The 25412-nt window shown below is 41.1% G+C and overlaps 1 protein-coding gene across 1 annotated transcript in view; it reads right to left on the bottom strand.

The window, feature by feature from the left end:
* SMYD3 (SET and MYND domain containing 3) overlaps positions 1 to 25412 on the bottom strand; it is a 714413-nt gene that overhangs the window by 9054 nt on the left and 679947 nt on the right. Inside the window, exon 11 of the mRNA XM_022579404.3 lies at positions 13336 to 13444. Coding sequence (XP_022435112.1) covers positions 13336 to 13444 — 109 coding nt within the window. The remainder of the gene's footprint in view (positions 1 to 13335; positions 13445 to 25412) is intronic.

Here is a 25412-nt window from a genome sequence, read left to right as displayed (position 1 = left end):
ATTTTTAATAAAAATATATTAAGCTTATCAAGGATCTCATATACTCTCTACAAAAAGCCTGAGGGAATTCAATAATGACTTCCCCAAGTAGGATTTAAATATGGATATAAATCAGAGGGAAAAGAAATGTATGCATGATAAAAACCTCTGGAATCAGATCACAAGAGGGGAAAATGCAGGCAAGTTTTCTTACTCTGCCCACCTCAGGATGAAAGCAGAGTAGAGGGGTGGGAGGTGGTGGGCGTGCGCTGGGGCATCCAAAGCAGGACATGTAAGAAGACAGACCTACAACCCATCAAGCAGCTCCAGAGCCATGGCAGCCCTTCACAAGGGGCAGCAGGAAATCCCAAAGCCTTGGATGACCTTCCTGAGCTCACAGCACCCCTGCTGACTCCACTGTGCTCTACACCTTGTACAGAATCCACTGAGAGGACCTGTCCTCCTGGGAGGCAAGATTCCTTAAAGAAAAGATCTATGCATTCATACACTAAATACCAGCTAAGCAACTGTCATGAATAAGACTTGGTCCTTGCCCTGGGAGGAGCTCTGGCACAGCCAGAAATCAGGGTTCTAGCAGGACAGTGTGTGATAAAGGGAGATGTAAGGTGCTGGGGTTCCAGAGGAGAGACCCCAGAAGGGGTTACAGATGTGGTGAGCTCAGGTCTGTGCCTTCCAGTGGGAGTAGCTATTCCAGAAAGAGTTGCTGTTGTGTTGTTATGTTTAACTAATCAATCAATCCAATACATATTTATTGAGCACCTGAGAGACCCTGAAGACATCATGTCTCCTCCCTGAGCTCCGGTTTCCTCACTTGAATAACGAGGAGATTGGACTAGATAAATTCTATGGACAAAGCAAGTCCCAGACACAGAGCTAGGAGGTGCAGGTTTGGTTTCATTTCAAAATGTGTTATTGATTTCTAATTTAACTCCACTGAGGTCAGAGAATTTACTTTGTATGACAGGAATCCTTTTACATTTATTGAGACTTGTTTTATGGCCCAGAATATGGTCCTTCTTGGTATACATTCTGTGGGTACTTGAAAAGAAGTGTATTTTGCTACTGCTGGGTGGAGTTTTATAAATGTCAACTTGATCCTGTTGTTGAATTCTTCTATATCCTTGCTGGTTTTCTGTCTAGTTGTCCTGTCAGTAGTTGACAGGGAGTGTTGATGTCCCAAGCTATACTCGTATCCATAAGTCTATTATCTATTTCTTCTTTTAGTTCTATCAGTTTTTGTTTCCCACATTTTGCAACTGGGTTGTTTTGGTGCATACACATTTAGAGTTGCTATGTATTCGTGGTAAATTGACCTTTTTTTCCCATTATATAATGTCCTTCTCGGTCTTTAGCAACATTTTCTTTGCTCTAAAATCTACTTTATCTGATATTAATATAGCCACTCCAGCTTTCTTTTCATGATATATCTTTTTCCATCATTTTACTTTCAACGGGCCTATATCACTATATTTAAAGCGAGTTTCCTATAGACAGCATATAGTTGGGTCATTAAAAAAATCCATTCTAATAATCTCTGTCATTTAATTAGTATATTTTAGTATATTTAATTAGTATATTTTAGACAATTTATATTTTTTACATAGATCACTTGCATAATTAATGTGGTTATTCATAAATTAGGGTTTTAAGTTTGCCATTTAAAAATTTTTCTCGTTTTTTCTTTTTTGCTTCTATTTTCTTTTTCTTGCATTTCTGGTGGATTACTACTTTTTTTTAGAATTCTGTAATGTTTTTGAGTGTATTTGTTTGTGTATATATATATATATATATATATAGACATAGACATATAATTGTCGAATATAATTGACCTAAATATTTCCACTATATACATGTAGAACCACAGGAGACAGTGTTATAAATTTTGTTTCAACTGTCAAAGATTATCTAAAAAACTCAAGAGGAGAATGAAAGTCTATTTTACTTACCCTTACTTTTGCTTACCATGTTCTTTCTTCCTGATGTTCAAAGATTCCTGCCTTTTTTATTTACTTTCTGTTTAGAGAATTCCTTTAGCGATCCTTTTAGAATAGGTCTGCTGGTGACAAATTCTCTTACTTTTCCTTCATCTGAGAACGTTTTGATTTTCCCTTAACTCTTGAAGACTATTTTGCTGAGTATCGGTTTTTGGCTCAACAGTTCTTTTCTTTCAGTGCTTGAAAAATGTGCCACTTTCATCTGACCTCCATGTTTGTTTGTTTGTTTGTTAATATTTATTTATTTATTTGGCTGTATCGGGTCTTCGTTGCAGCACGTGGGATCTTCAATACTGCGTGCAGGATCTTCACTGCAGCATGCAGGATCTGTTTTTAGTAGTGGCATGCAGGATCTTTATTGTGGCATGAGGGATCTAATTCCCTGACCAGGATCGAACCCAGGCCCCCTGCATTGGGAGCACAGAGTCTTAACCACTGGACCACCAGGGAAGTCCCTGGCCTTCATGGTTTTTAATGAGAAAGCCACTGTAACTCAAATTGTTTTTCTCCTATAAGGAAGATGTCATTTTTCTCTTGCTGCTTTTTTAAAAACATATTTTAATTTTAAAAATTTTTTGCTGTGTTGGGTCTTTGTTGCTGCGCGCGGGCTTTTCTCTGGTTTTGGTGAGTGAGGGCTACTCTTGCGGTGTGCAGGCTTCTCATTGTGGTGGCTTCTCTTGTTGTGGAGCATGGGTTCTAGGCGCGTGGGCTTCAGTAGTTGTGGCATGTGGGCTCAGTAGCTGTGGCACACAGGCTTAGTTGCTCTGCAGCATTTGGGATCTTCTTGGACCAGCGCTTGAACCCGTGTCCCGTGCGTTGGCAGGTGGATTCTTAACCACTGCGCCACCAGGGAAGCCCCTCTCTTGCTGCTTTTAAGATATTTTTGTTGTCTTTAGTTTTCAGAAGTTTGTCTAGGATGAATCTTGATGTGCATTTCTTTGGATTTTTCTTATTTGGATTCGCTTAGGTTTTTTTTTTAAGTTTTTGTAGGTTTTTTGTTTAATCATTTTTTTATACAGCAGGTTCTTATTAGTCATCAATTTTATACACATCAGTGTATACATGTCAATCCCAATGTCCCAATTCATCCCACCACCACCACCAACCCCCCGTGGCTTTCCCCACTTGGTGTCCATATGTTTGTTCTCAACATCTGTGTCTCTGTTTCTGCCTTGCAAACTGGTTCATCTGTACCATTTTCCTAGATTCCACATATATGCATTAATATACGATATTTGTTTTTCTCTTTCTGACTTACTTCACTCTTTATGACAGTGTCTAGGTCCATCCACGTCTCTACAAATGACCCAATTTCGTTCCTTTTTATGGCTGAGTAATATTCCATTGTATATATGTACCACATTTTCTTATTCCATTCGTCTGTCAATGGGCATTTAGGTTGCTTCCATGACCTGGCTATTGTAAATAGTACTGCAGTGAACACTGGGGTGCATGTGCCTTTTTGAATTATGGTTTTCTCTGGGTGTATGCCCAGTAGTGGGATTGCTGGATCACACGGTAATTCTATTTTTAGTTTTTTAAGGAACCTCCATACTGTTCTCCATAGTGGCTGTATCAATTTACATTCCCACCAACAGTGCAAGAGGGTTCCCTTTTCTCCACACCCTCTCCAGCATTTGTTGTTTGTAGATTTTCTGATGGTGCCCATTCTAGTTGGTGTGAGGTGATACCTCATTGTCGTTTTGATTTGCATTAGTCTAATAATTAGTGATGTTGAGCAGCTTTTCATGTGCCTTTTGGCCATCTGTATGTCTTCTTTGGAGAAATGTCTGTTTAGGTCTTCTGCCTATTTTTTGATTGGGTTGTTTGATTTTTTAATATTGAGCTGCATGAGCTATTTATATATTTTGGAGATCAATCCTTTGTCCGTTGATTCGTTTGCAAATATCTTCTCCCATTCTGAGGGTTGTCTTTTCATCTTGTTTATAGTTTCCTTTGCTGTGCAAAAGGTTTTACGTTTCATTAGGTCCCATTTGTTTATTTTTGTTTTTATTTCCATTCCTCTAGGAGGTGGGTCAAAAAAGATCTTGCTGTGATTTATGCCAAAGAGTGTTCTTCCTATGTTTTCCTCTGAGAGTTTTATAGTGTCCGGTCTTAAATTTAGGTCTCTAATCCACTTTGAGTTTATTTTTGTGTATGGTGTTAGGGAGTGTTCTAATTTCATTCTTTTACATGAAGCTGTCCGGTTTTCCCAGCACCACTTATTGAACAGACTGTCTTTTCTCCATTGTATATATCCTTGCCTCCTTTGTCATAGATTAGTTGACCATAGGTGCCTGAGTTTATCTCTGGGCTTTCTATCCTGTTCCATTGATCTATGTTTCTGTTTTTGTGCCAGTACCATATTGTCTTTATTACTGTAGCTTTATAGTATAGTCTGAAGTCAGGGAGTCTGATTCCTCCAGCTCCGTTTCTTTCCTTCAAGACTGCTTTGGCTATTCGGGGTCTTTTGTGTCTCCATACAAATTTTAAGATTTTTTGTTCTAGTTCTGTAAAAAACGCCATTGGTAATTTGATAGGGATTGCGTTGAATCTGTACATTGCCTTGGGCAGTATAGTCATTTTCACAATCAGTTACCTTCTTGAATCCCCAGGTAGATTTTTTTATGTTCAGTGGCATTAATTACATTCACATTGTTGTGCAACCACTACCACTATCCATTTCCAGAACTTCTGTGTTATCCCAAACTGAAACTGTGTACCCACTAAACAATAATTCTCCATTCCCTTCTCTCTCCAGCCCCTGGTTATCACTATTTTACTTTCTGTCTCTATGTTTTTGACTACTCTACATACCTGATATAAATGGAATCATACAATATTTATCCTTTTGTGACTGGCTTATTTCACATAATGTCTTCAAGTTTCATCCATGTGGTTTCATTTTTAAGGCTGAATAATATTGTCTGTATATTCCACATTTTGTTTATCTATTCATCTGTCCATGGACGTTTAGGTTGTTTCCACCTTTTAGCTATTGTTAATAATGCTTGCTATGAACATTGGTGTACAAATATCTGTTCAAGTCCCTGCTTTCAATTCTTTTGTGTTTATACCCAGAAGTGGAATTGGTGGATCAAATAGTAATTCTATGTTTCATATTTTTGAGGAACTGCTATACTATTTTTCCACAGTGGCTGCCCCATTTTGCATTCCTGCCAGTAATACATAAGGGTTCCAGTTTCTCCACATCCATACCAATACATGTTGTTTTCTGGTTTTTTTTTCTTAATGATAGCCATCTTAGCAGGTGAGAAGTAGTATCTCATTGTGGTTGTGGTTTGCATTTCCCTAATGATTGGTGATGTTAAGCACCTTTTTATGTGATTTTTAGCTATTTGCATATCTTCTTTGGAGAAATGTCTATTCAGGTCCTTTGCCAATTTTTGGATTGGGCTGTTTTGGTATTGTTATTGAAGTTTAGGCATTCTCTCTGTATTCTGGAAATTATTCACTTATCAGATACGTGATTTGCAAATATTTTGTTCCATTTTGTGGGTTGCCTTTTTACTCTGTCGATAGCATCCTTTGATGCACAAACATTTAAAATTTTGATGAAGTTCAATTTGTCTATTTTTTCTTTGTTGCCTGTGCCTTTGGTGGCATATCCAAAAAAGTCATTGCCAAATCCAGTCTCATGAAGCTTTTCTTCTGTTTTCTTCTAAGAGTTTTATAGTTTTAGCTCTTATATTAAGTCTTTAATCCATGCATTAAGTTTTAAAAATATAGTGTTAGGTAAGGGTCCAACTTTATTTTTTGCATGTGGATATCCAGTTTTCTCAACACCGTTTATTGAATGGACTGTCCTTTCCTCACTGAGTGGTCTTGGCACCCTTGTCAAAAATTATTTGACATATATCTGAGAGTTTATTTCTGGCTCTCTATTCAATTTCATTGGCTTATATGGCTGTCTTTATGCCAGTACCATGTTGTTTTGATTACTGTAGTTTTGTAGCAAAATTTGAAATCATAAAGTGTGAGTCCTCCAACTTTTTTTTCTTTTTCAATATTGTTATGCTATTGGGGTCTTGAGGTTTCATATGGATTTTAGGATGGATTTTTCCATTTCTAAAAAAAAATGTCAGTGGGATTTTGACAGAGATTGCATTGAATCTATAGATTGCTTTGGGTTGTATTGACATCTTAAAATGATATTAAATCTTTCAGTCATGAACATGGAATATTATTCTGTTTATGTCGTCTTTAATTTTTTTCAGCAATGTTTTATACTCTTCAGTGTATAAGTCTTTTACCTCCTTGATTAAGTTAATTGCTGATTATTTTATTCTGTACAATGCTATTAGAATTGGAACTGTTTTCTCAATTTCCTTTTGGGATCATTCCCTTTTGGGATCATTCCCTATCAGTGTATAGAAACACAACTGACTTTTGCATGTTAATTTTACATCCTCCCACTTTGCTGAATTTCTTAGTTGGAACAATTTCTTTTGTGGTATCTTTAGGGTTTCCTACATATAAGATCATGTCATCTATGAAGAGAGAGAATTTTACTTTTTTTCAATTTGAGTGCTTTCACTATTATTTCTTCAAGTACTTTTTCCACTCTTCCCTCTTTCTCTTCTCTTTCTGGGACTCCACTGTTAGATCTTTTGTTATAGGTACCACGGGTCCCTGAAGCTCTGTTCAATTTTACCTTGTTTAGTCATTTTATCTCTATTTTTTAGATTGGACGGCTTATATTGTTCCAGCTTCAAGTTCATTATTTTTTTATCTTTTATTTTTTTGTGGTACGCGGGCCTCTCACCGCTGTGGCCTCTCCCGCTGCGGAGCACAGGCTCCAGACGCGCAGGCCCAGCAGCCATGGCTCGTGGGCCTAGCCACTCCGTGGCACGTGGGATCCTCCCGAACTGGGGCACGAACCCGCGTCCCCTGCATCGGCAGGCGGACTCTCAACCACTGCGCCACCAGGGAAGCCCCAAGTTCATTATTAACTCATTCCTCTATCCTTTCCATTCTGTTGTTAAGCTCCAGTCTGTATATTTTGGTAATTGTATTTATCAGTTCGTAAATTTCTGTTTGCTTCTTCTTTCTATCTTCTATTTCTCTGCTGAGGTGTTCTATTTTTTCATTTGTTTTGAGGATGTTTGTAATCGCTTGTTTGAGCACATGTATGATTGGCTTTAAAATCTTTGTCAGATAATTCTAAAATCTGTTATCTTGGAGTTGCAATCTGTCGATTGTCTTTTTCTCCATGAAGATTGAGATCTTCCTTGTTCTTGGTATGATGAGGGATTTTCAGTTGAAACCTGGACATGTTGAGTATTACGCTGAGATTCTGAATTTTATGTAAACTTTCTGTTTTAGCTGGCTCTCTCCAATATTGCTCCAGCAGGAGTATGGCAGATGACACCCTGTTACTGCCAGGTGGAAGTACAAGTCCAGGTTCCTCACTTGGTTCCCTGTCACTGCTGGGCTTACACTTTCTGGTAGGTAAGTTTATGCTTGTTTCCTATAATGTAACTTAATCACTATGCTTTCATTTAATGATGATTCTCTTAGTTATCTTCTCTTTTTTTGGTTCAGAAACATACTCTTGAAACTGATGTTCTCTATTTTAAGTCAGTAGGGGACAGTCATAAATATAAGAGCCAGGGACTCTGCCAAACAACTCTTTGAAGCCACTACTGATGATAATGGCACATCACCTCTGCATGCGCTCTTGTCCTCCCCCTCTCCCTCCCATCTGTCCACGTGTTAAGGTGATGTTATGCATTTAGACGAGAGCTTTTTAACGTTGAGACCACGGGCCTATAGAAAGTCCATGGAGAGGCTTCAGGTGGTCCCTAAATACCTTCACCACCAAATATAAAAAAAAATGTTGTGCAGTGTGGATACGGGGTGTGGGGCAAGGGAGGTGGGATGAATTGGGAGATTGGTATTGACGTATGTGCACTGCCATGTGTAAAACAGATAGCCGGTGGGAACCTGCTGTATAGCACAGGGAGCTCAGCTCGGTGCTCTGTGATGACCTAGATGGGTGGGATGGGGGGGTGGGGTGGGAGGGAGGTCCAAGAGGGAGGGGATATATGTATACAGACAGCTGATTCACTTCGTTGTACACCAGAAACTAACACAACATTGTAAAGCAACTATACCCCAATTTTTTAAAAAAATGTGTGTATGTGCATTTTCTCTGGTGAGTCAGTGGTCCTCACACAATTCCTAAAAAAGAACATGACCAAAGAGGTTAAAAATCATTGTGGCAGATTAAGAAATGGGAGCAATAGACTTGCAGGCTCTAAATCATCCATTTAGAGGGGCTTGAAATCAGGGTGCAGGCTGGAGTAGAGACCAGCATGTGCCTGGAGCTTTGCCTGGATGAGCTGGAATAGCTAGTAACCATGTGGGTATGAGAGGAGCTGTGCTGGGGACTGGCCTGAGCTCCCTGTTTAGGTCCTCAAAGTGTACAATGCTTCAACATAATGAAGTGAGAAGAGAAAAAACATTACAGTGTAATATAAGAAATTTACATCTAAATAAAAAATGGTTATTGAGGGGGAAGAAGTTTGACTTTTTCCAGCCTGACTTAACAGGGCACTACTAACAAAGCAGCTAGTGTAGCCCAGGGTGAAGGAGCTGGCAGCACGCAGAGCTCACAGAAAAGAAGCAGGCTCACTGACAAGACAGGCCAGATGAGAGTGGTTGCCCCTGAGGTCCAAGAAGTCAAATTACTGGCTAACAAAATTCTTCTAAGAAATAAATGGAAAGAAATGAAAAGAGATTAGAGACAGGAGAAAGCAAGAGGGAGGTACGGTGAAGGGAGCCCAGGACTGTCCTGTGGCAGCAATCACAAGAATTTCAGCTGAGCCCAGGGGAGATGGGAGCCTAAACCAAATCAGAACTGGGCTAAGAGGATTCCTTTCCTGGAGGAGGCCGGGCCTAATTGAATCTGTACCTAATTTTTGTTTCTGAAGCTTTTCTCATTTTTGTTTCAAACTCAGCCTCTGAAACCCTTATTCAAACTCGTTCATCCCATTATTTCCAGAGTTTCTAAGGAAAAATGTCTGGGGGTGCCAGTCTAAAGAGAACATCAGTTTAAAAAAGGCAAGAGTATATCTTCCCTTGCCCCTCTCTGGGTGACCTGAGCCCTGAGAAAGCTCGGGAGGAGAGGTTTTCTGCAGAACGAAACTGCCCTGCTTCTAGACTCACAGGAGCTGTGAACTTGCAAAAAGATGGAGGTGTGCAGCCTGTCCCTCTGTGTGATACTGGGATATACAATAAGAAATATATACTTGGTCTTCATCCCTATTTCTGGCATTGAGTTCCTAAAACCCTTGAAATTTCCTAAGTGATGAAAATGATCAAGGTGTCTTTATTATTTTAATAAGGTGACTTTCAGAAGCACCTAAGGATGGGGGCTGGTTGCTAGGATAACCAACCATATGATAAGACGGTTGGAACTTTCAGGGAAGAGGAACTGGAGGTTGAATCAATCACCAATGGCCAGTGATTTCATCAATCATGCCTCTGTAGTGAAGCCTTCATAAAAACCCACAAGGACAGAGTTTGAAAGCTTCTAGGTTGGTGAACACATGGAGATTCGTGGAAAGCGGTGAACTCGGAGAGACGCCCTATGTGCATCTCTTCCATCTGGCTGCTTCTGATTTATAGCCTTTTATGATACACCGGTGATCTAGTAAGTAAGTAAAATGTTTCTTGGAATCCTGTGAGCTGCTTTAGCAAATTAATCAAAACCGTGGTGGCATCCTCGGCACCTCCAAGCTATAGCCAGTCAGTCTGAAGCCTGCGTGACAACCTGGGCTTGTGACTGGCGTCTGAAGTGTGGAAGGCGATCTCGGGGGGGGGCAGTGGGATCTGATGCCATCTCCAGGTAAATGGTGTCAGAAATGAGTTGAACCGTAGGACACCCACCTGTGTCTGAGAATTGCTTGTTGAAGCGGGAAAACCCCTGCCACACATTGGAATTGGGTGAGCAGAACCTTACCCTGCTAGTAAATGGTCAGCATATGTCCTGAGATCTGGTCCACTAGCTACATACGTAGTACATATACACATTAGCTAAAAGAACAGGGCCAGGGTGGTGCTTTTAAAGACCTCTCCTCATTAAAGAATCCATTCATTCAAGTAGGTACTTGATAGAACTTGCTATGTTCAGGGCATGTGTCTAGGTTTGGTAGCCCCAGGAGATACAAAAGGTATCTTGTGGAATTCCCACTCACCTCCAGGAAATGGAACACACCCATGTGAACTGCTGGGGAGCTCTATAATATAATTGTTCAACAGGGGAAACACTGTATAACCCCAAACTCCAAACGCAAGTGCTAAAGGGACTGGGTAGTGAGGGAGTGATCAGAACAAGGGTTCCTACACAATAATAATCCTTTATACTCTCCACACACTTGGGACTCAGCCAAACACACCCTTACGCACTACCTTATCTACTTCTAAAATAACTCTATGGGGTAGGTATGATCCTCATTTTTAAAATAAGAAAATTATATTCAGAGGGATTGAGACTTGCTTCAAGTCATAAACGTAGTAAATGACGGCACTGGAACCTGAACTCTGAATCCGAGTGTCTTCCTACTACATGACACTGCCGGGGTGAACATCTGCTTTCTGGTCGATATCAGAATCCAGGAGACTCCGTGTCTTTTCCAGAGCCAAGCAGGAAGTTTGGGTAAGGCCATGACTAACGCCAGGCCTCACGACAGACGTTCTGATGCCGCTCCGAGGTCTTTCATTTGGCAGCTGTCAGGGTCCATATGTGGGCTTATCTTTGGTACCAGGAGCAGAAGATGCTAAAACAATCACCAAGGGAGGCTTCTGGAGGAAATGAGGCAAGCTCACAAGAAGGACATGAGGAAGACAGAATGCAACAGGGCACGAAGGGTATAAAAGGGCGATAAGAGTGTCACAAGAAGGACTGGTGATCCGCCTGGCCCACATATATCCCGTAAATCTGTATCTAGACGTCAGTGTGGGTTCGTTCACACTTGTCTTTGCAGCTGAGGGTATGCGATGCCTCCATCAAGAGTCCTGCGTGCAATGGCAACGATAAAGCCTCATGTGAAGAGTAGAAAAGATCCAAATCCCCTCAGATTTCTCTTGCACATCCTCCTCTGAGTTGGCACCAGGAGCTCAGCGGGATCTGAAGGGATTTCTACACTGAGTCTTACTAGAGAGTCTCAATTATTTGCTGGGCCAGTCTAGAGCCTCGGATTCCAGTCTGGATCTGATGACTTGTTCACGTGTCTGTCTCCTCCACTAAACTGTGAGGACAACACTGGGCCTTATTCAGATTAATAGAAGCATTTAATCAACACATGTTAGATTAAATCGAACAGACTGGACCTGGCTCTGGTTCAGTGTGACGCCAAGCCTCCTTAGCTCCTTCAGTTTTCAAATGGACACGGAAATGCTTGGCCCACTGGCCTCAGATGGCTGTCAGCTGTCATGAGGGCCAGATCAGTCATGTACATGTGAGCAGTATTAATACTTTCTAGTCCCATAAAACATCAAGGACTAATTTGATCACTTATAAAATACCTACTTGGAGGTGACCCTGGGTTGGGTCCATGATATACGTGGGAAATTTCCTCCACGTTGTTTTCCTGTCAGAACATTCACAGAGTAGACCCTCAGTGAGTCTTTTCTGCCCAACTGATTTGACTGGTTGACAACCATTAGCCAGACCAGAAAAGGAAAGTTCTCCTGAGACCGCAGGAGCCTTCCAGTGTTCGTCCATCAGTCTGGTAAAGACGTCAGACAAGGCAAAGAGAACAGGAAGCGCTGGCCACCTTTAGCCATCCTAGTGTTCTCCCTGTTGACCACGGGCTGATTTCAGTTAGAGACCAGGAAAAGGCAACAGGGCTAGCAATCAACAGAAACCAGCATTAGGGAATCTCACTTGTAAGAATCCCTTAGGCATCTGTTATTTTTCCCATCTAAATGTGTATCAGCCAGCCCCTAGACACTCCCTGAGAGATCCTGATTCAGGGCCCGGGTCTCTCCACCCTTCTGCGGACAAGGGCATCGTGGCCCAGAGGACCCGGGAAAGTGCCAGGTGCTGCCCGTGAAACCCCACACATCAGCTCTCCATAGCCGCCACCAGTGCCTGGACCAGACAAGCACCTGAGTTCTGCCTTTGGAAGCCGTGGTTTGGGTGAGGGGGTGCTCTGCCAGGGTGGAAAGGCCAAGACAGCAGAGAGCCCTGGGCCCTAGTGGCAGAGGAGACTCATTGAGAGGGTGAGGACAGGCGTCACTCTTTTTTTTTGCAGTACGCGGGCCTCTCACTGTTGTGGCCTCTCCAGTTGCGGAGCACAGGCTCCGGACACGCAGGCTCCACGGCATGTGGGATCTTCCTGGACTGGGGCACGAACCCGCGTCCCCTGCATCGGCAGGCGGACTCCCAACCACTGCGCCACCAGGGAAGCCCAAAATTCACTCTTTAACACTGCATTCCAACACAGACCCAGTTCTCCCCCTTGAGTTTCTCCGCACTTGTTGCTAGCACTGTATTGACCTCTCGCCCTCACTCCCTTCCTCCCTTCTTCCAACAGTGGATACTTGCTAAGTCCCAGACCTCACAGCCTCCTGGGGGGCGGGGCAGCAGGTATTCCTGCTGCCCTGTGGTGAGTGCTCAGGGGGCAGGGAGAACACAACATTCCAGCTGGGCCTTAAAGGGTCAGTAGAGTTCTGCCAGGCCCAGGGGCTGGGGTCGGGGGAGGGCATATAAGGCAAAGGAGACAGCTTGAAAAGGACCATGCCTGGGCAACGGTGAGCGGCTCAGTGTACACCAGCTCTGTGTGTGTGTGTGTGTGTGTGTGTGTGTGTGTGTGTAGGTGGGCGGGGGGAGGCTGGAGGTGACGAGGCTGCAAAGGTGGTCTGCAGACAGGTGGTCAAGGGGCTGGGAATGTGGATTCTGTTCTGTGGGTGGGGAGGCATGGACAAGGGTGGCCTGTCCACGGTGGAGAAGGGCACAGGCGCAGTGGTGTCTGAGGCCAGTGTGCACCAGTTAGTAGGAATTGATTGTTAAATTTTACTGATTCTTGTGAACTGGTTGATTTGACATTGGGAGTTTAAAATCAGCAACGGTGGGGGCATGTTTATACCAAAGACATCGGCAAACATCACAAATCATTCTTTTTTTTGAAGCTGGTTTTTAACATTTATGGGTATGTGTTTGTGTACAAATACGTGTGCGTGTACATATGTGTGCTTGCACATGTGCATACACACACGTGTGTAGAGTTGCTAGAAATCACAAGGAAGAGGCCTAGCAACAACCAGGAAAAGGTATTCCAGGCAGAACTACATGCGATCTTGGCACACTCACCAGCCTCAGATTCTTCATCGCTTGGGGAAACATGCCTTGATGTAACTGCAATTTGCCAACTTTCATTACCTGCACGCCTCTGACGGGATGGTTTCCTGGGAAAAAAATCCTGGAAGAAAACAAATGGCAAACAGTGTCAGTAGCTCTCACTGGTGCAGTGAGCACAGTCAGGAGACTATGAAAGTGGGAGCAAATGCTGGGTGTGAATGTCAGTGAGCCACTGAGAAGAATCAGCTCTGCAGCCGGGAAAACGTGATACCGAGGGAGGAAGCACACTATTGGTCTCCTGTTCCCCAGAATGCCTTTTGCATTGGGGAAAAAATGACAGGAGGAATACCTCTCTAATAAACACTAAAAGAAGAGAATCTGGACCTCTGCGTTTATATTTGGCAGGGGGTGTAGGGACCAGGTGCCAATCTTATCCTCCAACCTCCCCCGTGAAGCTCCAACACCCAGGATAGCCTTGGACCAGAAGCCGGCCTCTCAGTGTATAATTGTTAAGTAAATGAATTTTCATTTACTTTCAGGACTCCCCATATAGAAACGCCCACACGCTCCTTTTAACCGCAAAGCTCCCTGAGTCTCAGTGCAGAGTCCATCATTCATCACAGAGTCCACCTTTCTTACAGGCCCCGTGTATTTATTCTGTCATCACTGGACTCTGTTTTTTTGTTTTTGTTTTTAACATCTTTATTGGAGTATAATTGCTTTGCAATGGTGTGTTAGTTTCTGCTGTATAACAAATTGAATCAGCTATGCGTATACATATATCCCCATAACCCCTCCCTCTTGTGTCTCCCTCCCACCCTCCGTATCCCACCCCTCTAGATGGTCACAAAGCACTGAGCTGATCTCCCTGTGATATGCAGCTGCTTCCCACTAGCTATCTATTTTACATTTGGTAGTGTATGTATGTCCATGCCACTCTCTCACTTCGTCCCAGCTTACCCTTCCCCCTCCCCCTGTCCTCAAGTCCATTCTCTATGTCTGCGTCTTTATTCCTGTCCTGCCCTTAGGTTCTTCAGAACCATTTTTTTTTTTTTTTTAGATTCCGTATATATATATCACTGGACTCTTTGGATTCAGACACCCCATCTGTGTTTGCTACCGTGTTGCCTGTAGGAACTCTGTACATACTTGACCTCTTTCATACACAACAGAATAGAACAGGGTGTTGCAGTGGACCGAAGAATGAAAACCCAGGACTATGTTTCAGACCCAGTGTTATTTCAACTCGATTCAACAAGAATGTATTATGTTAGATTCATCAAAATGTGTACAGTTTGGCCCCTCTGCCCCCCACATCCTCTAGCCTGATAAGTCTCCTGACCTCCGGCTGTACGTGCAAGATCGATCCTGAGGCCGGGGGACATACTATACTGTATATATATGATCTTTTCCCTCAAGGCCCAATAATCCCATGAGACACAAGGCAAACATTTATACCACAGTTTAAAAATATCACAGAATAGAGCATGATTTAGTGTCCCGATGAAGCCTATGTTAATTAGTAGATGGCAGTGCTCAGTTCAAGTGTGTGGAATGAACTGAGAAAATGATACAGGAGTTATGAAAAGGAGAGTTATGATGATTGGTTGGACCAGGGAAGGTTTCTTGGAAGAGGGTAAGAGGACTTAACCTGGCTCCCCAGGATCTGAGAAGGTTTGTCTTGGTGGGGGAACGGAAACACATCCAAACTGTTGCATGGCATGAGCGAGGGTGCATTCCAGATGCTTCCCGTCCAGAGAACATAGGTGCCTGCCTGTAGGCCTGAGTCATGACTTATACGGGCTTACCATGTGCCAAGCACTGTTCTGCTTTTCATTTATGAACTAGTCATGGAACCCACATTTAGGCTCTACTGTGTAATAGAGATGAGGTAGCTTTATCAGGAGAGACATGTATGTTCTCTGATTAGTATACTATCTTCAAACCATTCCCTCTCCCTGAACCTCAACTCTTCCCCACATGAAATGTGATATAGAAACTTTTTTCATTCAGGCTCTTAGAAGCGGAAAGCAGTACCTCAGAGAGAGGTATTTAAATTAATAGACGGTCGGCCATGCTTCTCTTAAAGAACTGAAAAGGGAGGGGAGGGGGGAAACAAAGGGGACACCTGGGTCCTGGATTTTCCGTCGTCTTCTGAGCATGCGAAGAGATCAGTCACTTCACCTCTCCCCCTTACAAAATGAACATCATTATCTACTTGTGTGGAAAAGATTTTAAGGTCCCCAGACAAAAGGCTTAAATATAGGACGCCACTGCCCTGTACTTAATTGCCTTGGACACTTTCCTTGAAAAGCACACCTGCATTTGGAACTTTATTTTATTGCTGTGAATGTGGCATAATTAAATTTAAAGGCCAAAATGTAATTTCATACTAATAATCATTCCATTAAGTGGATGTCTGTCACATCAGTTAGCAGAAGGAAAGAAAATCTTTGGTTCTATGGTGGCAGAGAAAGTGGTGCATAATTACTCCATGAAAGGTACTTGCTCTGGTTGCTTAAAGATATTAAAAAATGAAGTGCAGTTTAATCAGGAGAGGATGAGGAAGTGTCTGGGAGGGGGACTTCCACATAAATATTTACGGAGCAGCCTAACAGCTCTGGCAGGGGTGCTGAGTGTGTGCCTGGGTTGTTTCTGGAGGCCTCCCAGCTGACATATGGAATAAGCATCATGATTACTTGCTGGAATAGCACCCCAAGGAAAACCGGTGAAGCTCACTCCTGCTGGGAGAAGTTCTCTACCCGGGGCGTGGGCTTTCATCAACTTTACCGTGTGTGACAGTGATGAGAGGAGGCCTGCAAGAGGTCTTCAATCACAGACTGTCAGGAATCAAGGCCAGGCTGAGAGCCTGAACCAGAGAAGGAATCAGGGATGCCTGAGGACTGCAAGGACTAAAACAGGAGTCTGAGTGGAAAGGTGTAGTAGCTAGGAGAGGCCAGGTACTGTGCCCAGTGCATAAAGGATGCAAGAAGCCCACGGTGAGTCCCTGCCCTTGCTTAGGATACAGTCTAATTGCAGATATGAAGCAACTGAGCTATGATACAGAGAGGACTGTGAGAGCTGCCAGACCACGGCACAGACAATGGGTGCTCCAGAAGCAGTGGAGACCGCAGTGATCAGGGAGATTCCTTGGAGCAGCAGAGCTCGAGCTGGTTCAGATTGGAAGAGGCGATGGGCTGCTAGGACAGCATGTGGAGCATGGGAAGGGCGGGTAGCTCTGGCAATGGTACAGGAGGCTGGAGACAAAGGGCCAGTGAATGCATGATCTGACCAGCAGCGAAGGAGAGCGGGAGAGGAGGTGCACCTGAGGCCAGGCTGTGCAGAGGCATCCATGCCCAGCTAGGAGGTTCAGACTTTGCTTGCAGGCAGCTGGGCCCTACAGAGGGGCTGAGGGTGTTTCACCAGAATAGGAAACAGGATAAATTGGAAAAGAGACTCTAGAGGCAGAGAGACCTGAGTCAAGATGTGGTAATGAGAACAGAAAAGAAGGATCTGATGCAAAAAATGGCCTACAGCTGATTCAACAGGACCTGGAGACTTGCTGGGGTCTTGCAGTCAGAGCTGACTCCAAGATTCAGAAATTGAAATGCCGCCACAAAAAACACAAGCAAACTATGTAATAACAAAATCATTCAGCAAGGCATTCTACTTGTTTGGGTGTTATAAATTTTCTTTTCATGGGTACAGTGCTAACAATCACATGGTCCAGGATGCTGGGCCTAGAATGGAAAAAGTGCCCTTAGTGTTTCTGAGGTGAATAAGTGTATAGGAAGAAGGTGTTTAAACAAGCAGAGAAGAGCAGCAGCACACATGCTAGTTTAATTCAGAGCCATAAGCACCAAGATCTTGCTGCCATATTCTACAAGGAGGCTGAGGGTCAGGGAACTGGAATGTCTCAAGTTAAAAGGGGGTAGAGAAAAACATGGCAGGACCTATGTTGGCAGGACCTATGTTGTTGGTCTTGCTGAGGTTCTTCCACATGATTCAATTACCAATCACATTGCTTCATTACAGGTAGCAGTTTTGACATTTATATGACAGGAAAAAACATTTATTGTTAGGGTTATTTTTTAGAACTGATATAAAATACATCACTGAATTTAAAATGAGAGCTTAACTTGACTGTATAAACTGTATTGTAGAGTAACCAAATAGCTGTAATGTATGAATTTTAGCTGATAAATGTGAAATTTAGCTGATAAATGTGAAATCTAATCCTAATGATGGAATTAGAAAAATCAGCATTTTGCAACTCTTGAAGAATCCATGAAAAAAGTATCACTAGATGAAATCAGCAGATCAAAGAATGATGGAAAATTTTTAAATGGATAAATCAGGTTGTTGCCATCTGAACCCACTGATCAGTCTTAGCATCACTAAAGTGGGACAGCCAGATATTACATGCTATCTGATATGATGCAATAAGAAGGATTTTACACCACCTATAAAGGATCCTTGCCAAAAAACAAAAACAGAAACAAAGAAACTAAATTTAATCAAGCCCATAAAGTTAAATTCCATTTCATAGGAAAAACAAGTGGTAGAGGAACAAATAAAAGCAACCAGCTAAATTCGAGGTATGGGCAATTCTACAGGACCTTCACCCAGGATCTTCAACAGGTCAGTGGCGTGACAAGAAAAAGATGGCAGGGGAGGAGAACACTCTAGATTAGAAAAGACTTAAGAGATACAACAGTCAAATGTAATTTGCAGACCTTTTGCTTCTTAAAACAACTGTAAAAAGGCATTTCTGATTCAATCTAGGAAATTTGAACATGAAATGGCATTGTGGGTAAGAAAATGTCCACATTTTTCAGAGATACAAACTGAAGTATTCATGGATAAAATGATGTAATGACTGAGTTTTGATTTAAATTTCTTCAGCATAATTTCTCTTTCCAGCAATGGTGGATTACCTTGTTTCAGACCAAACTCTGTGCTAAGAACAAGAAACGTTAGACAAAATATTTATAAAATTCTGTTTGGGGCTTCCCTGGTGGCGTAGTGGTTGAGAATCTGCCTGCTAATGCAGGGGACACGGGTTCGAGCCCTGGTCTGGGAGGATCCCACATGCCGCGGAGCAACTAGGCCCGTGAGCCACAACTACTGAGCCTGCTCATCTGGAGCCTATGCTCCGCAACAAGAGAGGCTGCGATAGTGAGAGGCCTGCGCACTGCAATGAAGAGTGGCCCCTGCTTGCCATAACTAGAGAAAGCCCTCGCACAGAAACGAAGATGCAACACAGCAAAAATAAATTAATTAATAAACTCCTACCCCCGACATCTTCTTTAAAAAAAAAAAAATCTGTTTGAAGGTGTCAAAGAATCACAGAGGGATAGGGGTCTGGATGTGGCAAAATGGCAGAAAGAGCAGAAGCTCAAGTAGGTGATCCTTACATTTGTTGCTGCTTTTCCCTTTGCTGATTTGAAAGTACAGGCAGATAGGCTAAACAGCTGAGCAGAAGTTTTGGCAGTCTAAAGGATATGGAGACACAGAACTTGGAGTTCAGGGCTTAGCAAAGATGAGAAGGAGCTCCAGTAAACATCCCCAACTCTCATTTGTGAGCCCCACCAAAGGGCTACAATCCAGGAATAGTGGTAAGCCATAAACAGACTGGCCCTCCCAAAGACTGAATCATTTCAAACCCTGACTGGAGTAAGGTGATCTGTTTCTACCCTGACTGCCAAAAGCAAAAGTAAATTCTCTCTGAAGGAAGATAGCATAATCCTGAATCTCAATTATCTCTCTAATTTTTCTATACAATGTCCTGCATTCAGTAAACTTATAACCAGGCATACAAAAAGATAAGAACTGTCTGAAAACCAAGAGAAAAACATAGACAATGAAACAAACCTACAGGTTTGCAGATATTGAGGCTCTAATATATCAATTAAGAAACAATTATAAAAAGTATGTTTGCAAACTTAATAATAGAAAAGAACTTTAGCAGAAAATTGAAATTATATAAAACATAACCAATGAAAATTCTAGAACTGAAAAATAGAAAACTGAAATTAAGATCTCAATAGTTTAACATCAGACTTATCACAGCCAAGGAAAGAATTAGAGAACTGGAAGGCAGGTCAAAAGAATATATCAGTTGCAAAACAAAGAGAGATGAGGAAATGGAAAATAAAGGGGAACACAGGTCTCATATAGGTAAACTGGAATCTCAAATGAGAGATGGGAGAGGATGGCAGAAGCAATATCTAAAGCCATAATGGCTGAGAATTTTCAGAAGTAATGAAAGCTAAGAACTGCAAAAAGAATAAAATAATTCAAATAAGGGGAAAAGAAGGGGAAGTAAGGTGAGAGATAAACTAAGTGTTGCAAAATCTTGATAATTATTGAAACTGGATAATAGATACATGAAGGTTCATTATATTATTCTATTTTCGTGTATGTTTGAAATTTTTCATAATTAAAAAAGCAGGGCACTGGGTTTTACTTTTTCACCTTCAGAAGTTATGGACTCTGGTAGATAACTGCCCCAAGTTTCAGAAGATTTTAGAATTTTACTTAATTCTAAGTCTTATATAGAAATGAAATGATACACACAATGAGTGGCATACAGTGGCCTTCCACACTGTCAAGACATCAGATCGACACTACTTGATAGCTAGAAGAACAGCAGATGTAACAGCAGCTCACACTCAGCATTAAGAAGCTTTGCTCTAGGTCTTAAATCAAGTGTAGAAACTCACTGTCAAACACCATGGGTAACTGAGACAAGGAAGCATGAAAAGGCAGATAGAGTCATAGGATGTTCCTTAGGGTCTTTTTGAGTTAAACCAGCTGCTGTATGGAAGTTATTTATGCCTTTGTGGTAGGGTAGCTTTATTTGTAATATGATACATTTTTGTTGTTGTTAGTTAAAAAAAAAAAAAAAAGATCCTAACATTGGGAAACAAAACCAAAGAAAAAAGGACAGACTATACTGGGAACTTCAGAACAAGGAGAACTATTTCTTACCATTTCTTAATTAATTCACACAGTCTGGAGAGGTGCTGCTCTCCAAGTGGGGTGATGAAGCCTTACTTCTCCATTACCTCTACAGCTTGGTTCTGTTGGTGACAGGAGGAGGATCAGGGCCATGAATTCTCACTTGTTTCCAAAAGAAAAAGGTCCTGGCTTCCAGCCTAGATTGAACCCTCACCTCTTGCTCCATCTGTGACATGTGCTGTCAGCCCCACAGCATTGAGAAAGATGGCTCTGCCACACACACCCCACCTCCTGCCACCTGAGTATAGGAAAATAAATTCATAGTGCTTCTTATAATCCCACCACACATCACAATGGGATTTTACAGTGTTACATTGAGACTTTGTCTCAGTGCAATGAGATTTTTCTTGGGTTTATTTTATGCCATAAAATGAGTAAGCAGGATCATTTCCTTACACAAAGAATGCATTTCTGCCTCTCTTAATTTCCACCAAATAGGTCCTTCACTCACAAGGCAGAGCTTTCTTACGCTCAGAAGTTTGACAATTTATAATTATTTGTATATGATCCATTGTTTGAAAGAATCTCTTAATCAGATAATAAGTACAAGAGAGCTTTTTGTTTATTTTAAATGCTCATGTAATTCAGCCTCTGGAGCAGAGGTTTTATGGTAGATAAATTAGAATGAGGGAGTTTGAGGAGATTTGGATTTAAGACCTGGTTCTTCCAAGCAGTTAGCAGAGTGACCACTTTACATCACAATTAACCTGATGGTAAGAAAACAGATGGGAGAACATCTGTCTGTCAATCACATATAAACACAAACTAGTATTATTAAGTTTCCAGGGATAGTGGATGTAAGGTAATTAGTTGAGACGCACTTTTACATCCATATTGAGATAAACAATGGGAAAAAAAAAATCACTCAATTTTGTTGCAAAGTGTAAAAAGATAGCCTAATAGCACCAAAATAGTTATATTCCAACAGCCAAAAGACCACCTGGATCACCTGTATGTTTGCCTGTTTCTTTTTAAGTGAAAGTTGAATATGTAGCAACACAAAGAGAAGCCTGGTGGGGTCTGGAGAAACTGAGAAGATACTGGCTGAGTAGCCAGGAGCTGCCTCCTTAAGGAAAGACTTATGATGCAGATAGGGTTGTGTCCAATTTTGAACCTAAAAGTTTGAGTTTTAGCTTTCTTTTTAGAAAAATGAACAGAGAAGACACTGCCCATACTTATAAGTTTCAACTTAGGTGTGCTTAGTTTCATTTAATGCGGATTTGTGCTCAAATTTCCTCATGCTCTTTCCAGACCTGCTCATGTGCTGCCTGGCCCACTGGCAGTTTGGCTAACAGCAGGGAGACATCATAGGCCAGTCCATGCGGCTGGCCTTGCATGCAGCACAGTGGAAAGAACTGGTCAGAATCTTCCAGGCAGGCAGGATGGTACTCCACTGTATGCAAATAGTCCTTTTTAATACTCATAATGGTGAGAGTACTGTCCTTTGTCTGGCTTTTGCCTGTCTCATATCTTACAGCACTTTTTTTTTTAGGGTGTGGAATATTTAATACTATTTTGAAATATTTCAAAAAGGCCAGCCAGTATGACTGAATTATACGGTAACTATAATTTAGTTATTAAGTCCTTGGGAAAAAAATGGCAGTGAGATTTTCATTAGAAAAGTTCCACTTGGGGATTTCCCTGGTGGTCCAGTGGGTAAGACTCCACGCTCCCAATTCAGGGGGCCTGGGTTTGATCCCTGGTCAGGGAACTAGATCCCACATGCATGCCGCAACTAAGAGTCCGCATGCTGCAACTAAGAAGTCCGCCTGCCGCCACTAAAAGATCCTGCATGCTGCAACAACGATCCTGCACACAGCAACTAAGACCTGGCACAGACAAAATAAATAAAAATAAATAATAAAGTTTTAAAAAGTTTCTACCTTAAAAAAAAGAAAGAAAAGTTCCACTTGTCCTGTACAAGGTCTATTTGTCCACTTATATGGGCAATAAAAGACACCTCTGAAGTTCTGGATAGGTGCTCTAAATCCCCTAAATATCTGAATACACAGATGATCATATCACTCTGAGATCATTTGCCAAAAAGAAGCCCTTGAGTAGAAATTTTAAAATTTATTTTCATAAATTATTTATTCATTTGGGCCTGTTCAGATTTATGAAAACTGTTTTAATGCTGTTTCTGGTAATATGGCAAGCTTAATAGCCATATTGATTATCTCACTGAAAACAATGTAAAATGATAGATAAAATATTTTTAAAAGTAATAACGTGCTGGCAAGAGAGTAAAGAGCTATCAGGCCAAAATCTAAGTGAAGAGGTACCCTTGAGAAGTAAGCAGGGTTGTGAAACCACTGCTATACTGGTGTGCTGAAACCTCTGGCTTCATCTGCTTTTTGGAGCTTGTGGGGCAGAAGAGCAAGCTCAGTGTCTACCCAATGGTGAAGGGTCTAATAGGGAAGCTTCCCCTCTTTCCAATCATGGGAGACAGATTATATTCAAAAGAGTCACAGTAAGGCTGACAGTGAAAGCCAGAAGCCAGTAGAATGATACCTTCAATGTGCCTAGGAAAAACTATTCCTAGTCTAGTATTCTATATCCTCAAAAATATCTTTCAAGAATCAAGATGGAGAGGTAAAGGTTCAAGGTTACTTTTAGAGGTGATGAAAATGTTCTAGAATTGACTGTGTGGATGGTTGCACATATCTTTGAACATAATAAAAAACCAATGAATTGTACACTTTAAATGGGTAAATTGTATGGTAAGTGAATTAATTACATCTCAACAAAACTTTAACAAAAAGAATGAGACATTAGCACCCACAAAATGAAATACTTAGGTATAAATCTAGCAAAATATATAGAAGATCTATATAAGGAAAACTACAAAACTCTGATGAACAAAATCAGAATAAATGGAAAGATATTCCATGTTCACTGATAGGAAGAGTCAATATTGTCAAAATGTCAGTTCTTCCCATCTTGATCTATAGATTCAATGCAATCCCAATCAAAATTCTAGCAAGTTATTTTGTGGATGTCAACAAACTGATTCTAAAGTTTTATGGAGAGGCAAAAGACCCAGAATAGCTAGCACAATACTGAAGGAGAAGATTAAAACTGGAGGACTGACACTACCCAACTTCAAGACTTAATGTAAAGCTACAGTAATCAAGACAGTGTGGTACTGTATTTGTGAAAGAAAAGACAAAATGGATCAATGGAACAGAATAGACCCACATAAATACAGTCAACTGATCTTTGACCAAGAAGCAAAGGCAATACAATGGAACAAAGGAGGTTTTTTTTTTTTAACAAATGTTTCCGGAACAACTGGACATCCATATGCCAAAAAAAAAAAAAAAAAAAAAAAAAGAATCTAGACACAGATCTTAACACCCTTCACAAAAAAGAATTCAAAATTGATCTTGGGTGTGGTGGTGCCTTTTTAGTTACAACAACAAAGACATGATCCATGAAAGAAATAATTGAGAAGCTGGACTTCATTAAATAAAAAACTTCTGCTCTGTAAAAGACAATGTCAAGAGAATGGGAAGATAAACCACAGACTGGGAGAAAATATTTGCAAAAGACACATCTGATAGAGGGTTGTTACCCTAAATATACAAAGAACTCTTAAAATGCAACAATAGGAAAAAAACCAATTTAAAAAATGGGCCAAAAACCTGAACAGACATCTTACCAAAGAAGATACACAGATGGCAATTAAGGATATGAAAAGATGCCCCATATTATATGTCATCAGGGAAATGCAAACTAAAATAACAATGACATATCAGTATACATCTATTAGAATAGCCAAAATCCAGAACACTGACAACACTAAATGCTGGCGAGGATGTGGAACAACAGTTCTCATTCATTGCTAGTGGGAATGCAAAAGGGTACAGCCACTTTGGAAGAGTTTGGCGGTTTCTTGCAAAACTAAACGTGCTAAACAAACTAAATCACAGTACCCAGAAATTGTGTGTCTTGGTATTTACCCAAAGGTGTTGAAAACTTAACATCCACACAAAAACCTACACATGGATATTTATAGCAACCTTGTTCACAACTGCCCAAACTTGAAAGCAACAAAAATGTCCTTCAGTAGGTGAATGGATAAATAAACTATGGTATATCCAGACAGTGGAATATTATCCAGTGCTAAAAAGAAATGACCTATCAAGCTATGAAAAGACATGGAGGAACCTTACGTGTATAATACTAAGTGAAAGAAGCCAATCTGAAAGGGCTACATTCCAACTCTATGACATTCTGGAAAAGGCAAAACTATGGAGACAATAAAAAGATCAATGGTTCCCAGGAGTTTAGAGGTGAAGGAGGGATGAAGAGGCAGAGCACAGAGGATTTTTCAGGGCAGTGAAATACTCTATATGATACCATAATGATAGATACATGTCATTATACATTTGTCCAAACCCATAAAATGTACAACACCAAGAGTGAACCCTAATGTAAACTATGGACTTTGGGTGACTGTGATGTGTCACTATAGGTTCGTCGATTGTAACAAATGTCCCACTCTGATGGGGAATGTTGATGATGAGCAAGGCTATGCATGTATGGGGTAGGGAGTATACGGGAAATCTCAGTACATTCCACTCAATTTTGCTGTGAACATAAAACTGTTTTCTAAAAAACTAAGCCTTAATTTATAAAAAGGAATGAAGTTGAAATAACGACATTTTTGGACAAAGAAAAACTGTGAATTTGTCACCTCAGATCTTAACAAAAGGAATTTCTAATTATGTACTTCTGGTAGAAGGAAAGTGAGCCAAGACGGGAAGTCTAGTGCAAGAAGGACTGAAGAATAAAGAGAATGCTTACATGGGTTAATCTACGAACACTGACAAACAAAACAATTTTAGGGGGTTAAAAATATGGTAAAAATAAAAAATACAATAAGCACATCATATATGTCAGTAGGGAAGAAAACAGGATTCGAGAATTCTAAATTCCTTCTAAATCCAGGAAGAACCTACAGTGGTTACATGCATATTTACTTTATATTTCTTTAAGTAGTTCATCTATAATTTATATACCCTATGGAAGGTAGGATATATTTAATAATAAAATAGTCTTAA

The sequence above is a fragment of the Delphinapterus leucas genome, chromosome 1, assembly GCF_059928025.1.
Source record: "Delphinapterus leucas isolate spDelLeu-1000000601 "Yukka" chromosome 1, BTC_Dleu_Yukka2, whole genome shotgun sequence".
NCBI lineage: Eukaryota > Metazoa > Chordata > Mammalia > Artiodactyla > Monodontidae > Delphinapterus > Delphinapterus leucas.
The sequence above is the reverse complement of the archived record's forward strand: the minus strand, read 5'-3'. Positions and strand labels throughout refer to the sequence as shown.